Source organism: Otolemur garnettii, unplaced genomic scaffold, assembly GCF_000181295.1.
Source record: "Otolemur garnettii isolate 467f Iridium unplaced genomic scaffold, OtoGar3 scaffold00050, whole genome shotgun sequence".
NCBI classification, from domain to species: Eukaryota; Metazoa; Chordata; class Mammalia; order Primates; family Galagidae; genus Otolemur; species Otolemur garnettii.
The window spans coordinates 6705652-6707444 of record NW_003852445.1 but is presented as its reverse complement, the minus strand read 5'-3'; the positions used below and the strand labels follow the sequence as shown (position 1 = coordinate 6707444).

The 1793-nt window shown below is 52.6% G+C and overlaps 1 protein-coding gene across 1 annotated transcript in view; it reads left to right on the top strand.

Annotated features, from left to right (window-relative positions):
• The first annotated feature begins 861 nt into the window (after window positions 1–861).
• SRP14 (signal recognition particle 14) overlaps window positions 862–1793 on the top strand; it is a 3475-nt gene continuing 2543 nt past the window's right edge. Inside the window, exons 1-3 of the mRNA XM_003791706.3 lie at window positions 862–957; window positions 1099–1171; window positions 1643–1755. Of these exons, the coding sequence (XP_003791754.1) occupies window positions 934–957; window positions 1099–1171; window positions 1643–1755 (210 nt within the window). The 5' untranslated portion in view covers window positions 862–933. The remainder of the gene's footprint in view (window positions 958–1098; window positions 1172–1642; window positions 1756–1793) is intronic.

The following is a 1793-nucleotide window of genomic DNA, read 5'->3' as shown; positions in this document are numbered from 1 at the left end:
CACTTGGGTTGCTTCTGCAACTTGGCAATTATGAAATGGGCAGCAGTAAACATTTTGATGAAGGCTGGCTATCCATAGCTCAGGGGTTAGGGTGCTGGCCACATGCTCAGGGCTGCTGGGTTCAAACCTGTCCTGGACTTGCTAAACAAACTAAATAGCCCTGTGTTGTGGCGGGTGCCTGTAGCTACTAGGGAGGCTGAGGCAAGAGAATCGCTTAAGCCCAAGAGTTTGAGGTTGCTGTGAGCTAGGATGCTACAGCACTCTATCGAGGTGACAAAGTGAGACTCTGTCGCAATAAAAAATAAATAAACAAAATAAATTTTGGTGCAAATGTCTTTGTGGTAAAATGATTTTTGTTCTTCTAGGTAGATACCCAGTAATGGAATTGCAGGATCAAATGGAAGGTTGACGTTTAGCTCTTTGAGATTTTTTTTTTTTTTTTTTTTTTTTTGAGACAGAGCCTCAAGCTGTCCCCCTGGGTAGAGTGCCGTGGCGCTCTTTGAGATTCTTTACGCTTCTTTCCATAAAGGTTGTATTAGTTTGCAATCCCTGAAGCAGATATTCTTATTATCCTCACTTTAAGGATGAAGAAACTGAAGCACTCACCTGTTAGGTAACTCGTCTAACATAAAGCTGACTACACACAACTCCTCTACACTGCCTGGGGGTAACAGGACTTCTGGTCGGTGACATCCCGGGTCAGCCCCGGCTCCCAGCAGGTCCTTTCACTCCGGGGACAGGCGGGGACGCCCAGGGTCCAGGATCCCGCGAGGCGGGAAGGGCGGGGAGAAGAGGGCGGGGCAGGGATTGGTGGAAGAGAAGCGGAGCCTGACAGCGGAAGTCCCGCCCACCCTGGGCGACGCTTCCGGCTGTAACTGTTTGGTTCTGCGCGGATCAGATCGGACCGGACCTAGCTGAACCGAGAACGCTGCGATGGTGCTCCTGGAGAGCGAGCAGGTATAGCCACACCTGGCCGCCGACGGGTGGATGCTTCAGGGCGTAGAGACCTCTGTCTCTTTCTGCGGGAGGCGTGGGGACTTGACGCGGTGGGGCGAGGGTTCGGGGCTGACTAACGGGGCCGGCCTTGTTGTGTTCCAGTTCCTGACGGAGCTGACCAGGCTGTTCCAGAAGTGCAGGACGTCGGGCAGCGTGTACATCACCTTGAAGAAGTGTAAGGAGCCGTGGTCGCGGCGGGGCGGAGGGAAGGGTGGCGAGGGCGCCCTGGAAGCCGAGCGATGCCCAGCCGGGTGCCGAAGGTCTAGGAGCCCCCGGAGTTTCTCTGCCGTCGACTCCGACGTCCCCTACCTTCCTCCACCTTGTGCTGGGCACATCGGGGCTCAGGGTCCCGAGACTATTACGGATTGTGGCTTGAGCGGCCCCAGCACTTAGCCTCCTGGGGCGGTTACGTCAGGCCTTTTCTTTTTGTTAGGGATTCAGGTTTTGTCACGATGGGACTTAATATGCTTTCATATTACAGTGTTTTTTCAAGGTTAGGCCAAACCGTGATGCAGAATGATGCAGAAATAGAGCGGTGGGAGTGGATTTAGGTCACCTCTTCCTGTCCCTCTATTGTAACTTTTTATCTGCCAGCGAGATAAGTGTATGTGGCCTGGCTGTTCACCAGGATGTGTTTTTCACGCAGATGATGGTCGAACTAAACCCCTTCCAAAGAAAGGTACTGTGGAGGGCTTTGAGCCCGCAGACAACAAGTGTCTGTTGAGAGCTACAGATGGGAAAAAGAAGATCAGCACTGTGGTGAGCACCATTTCTAGCTACATTTTGGAGTTTAAAGA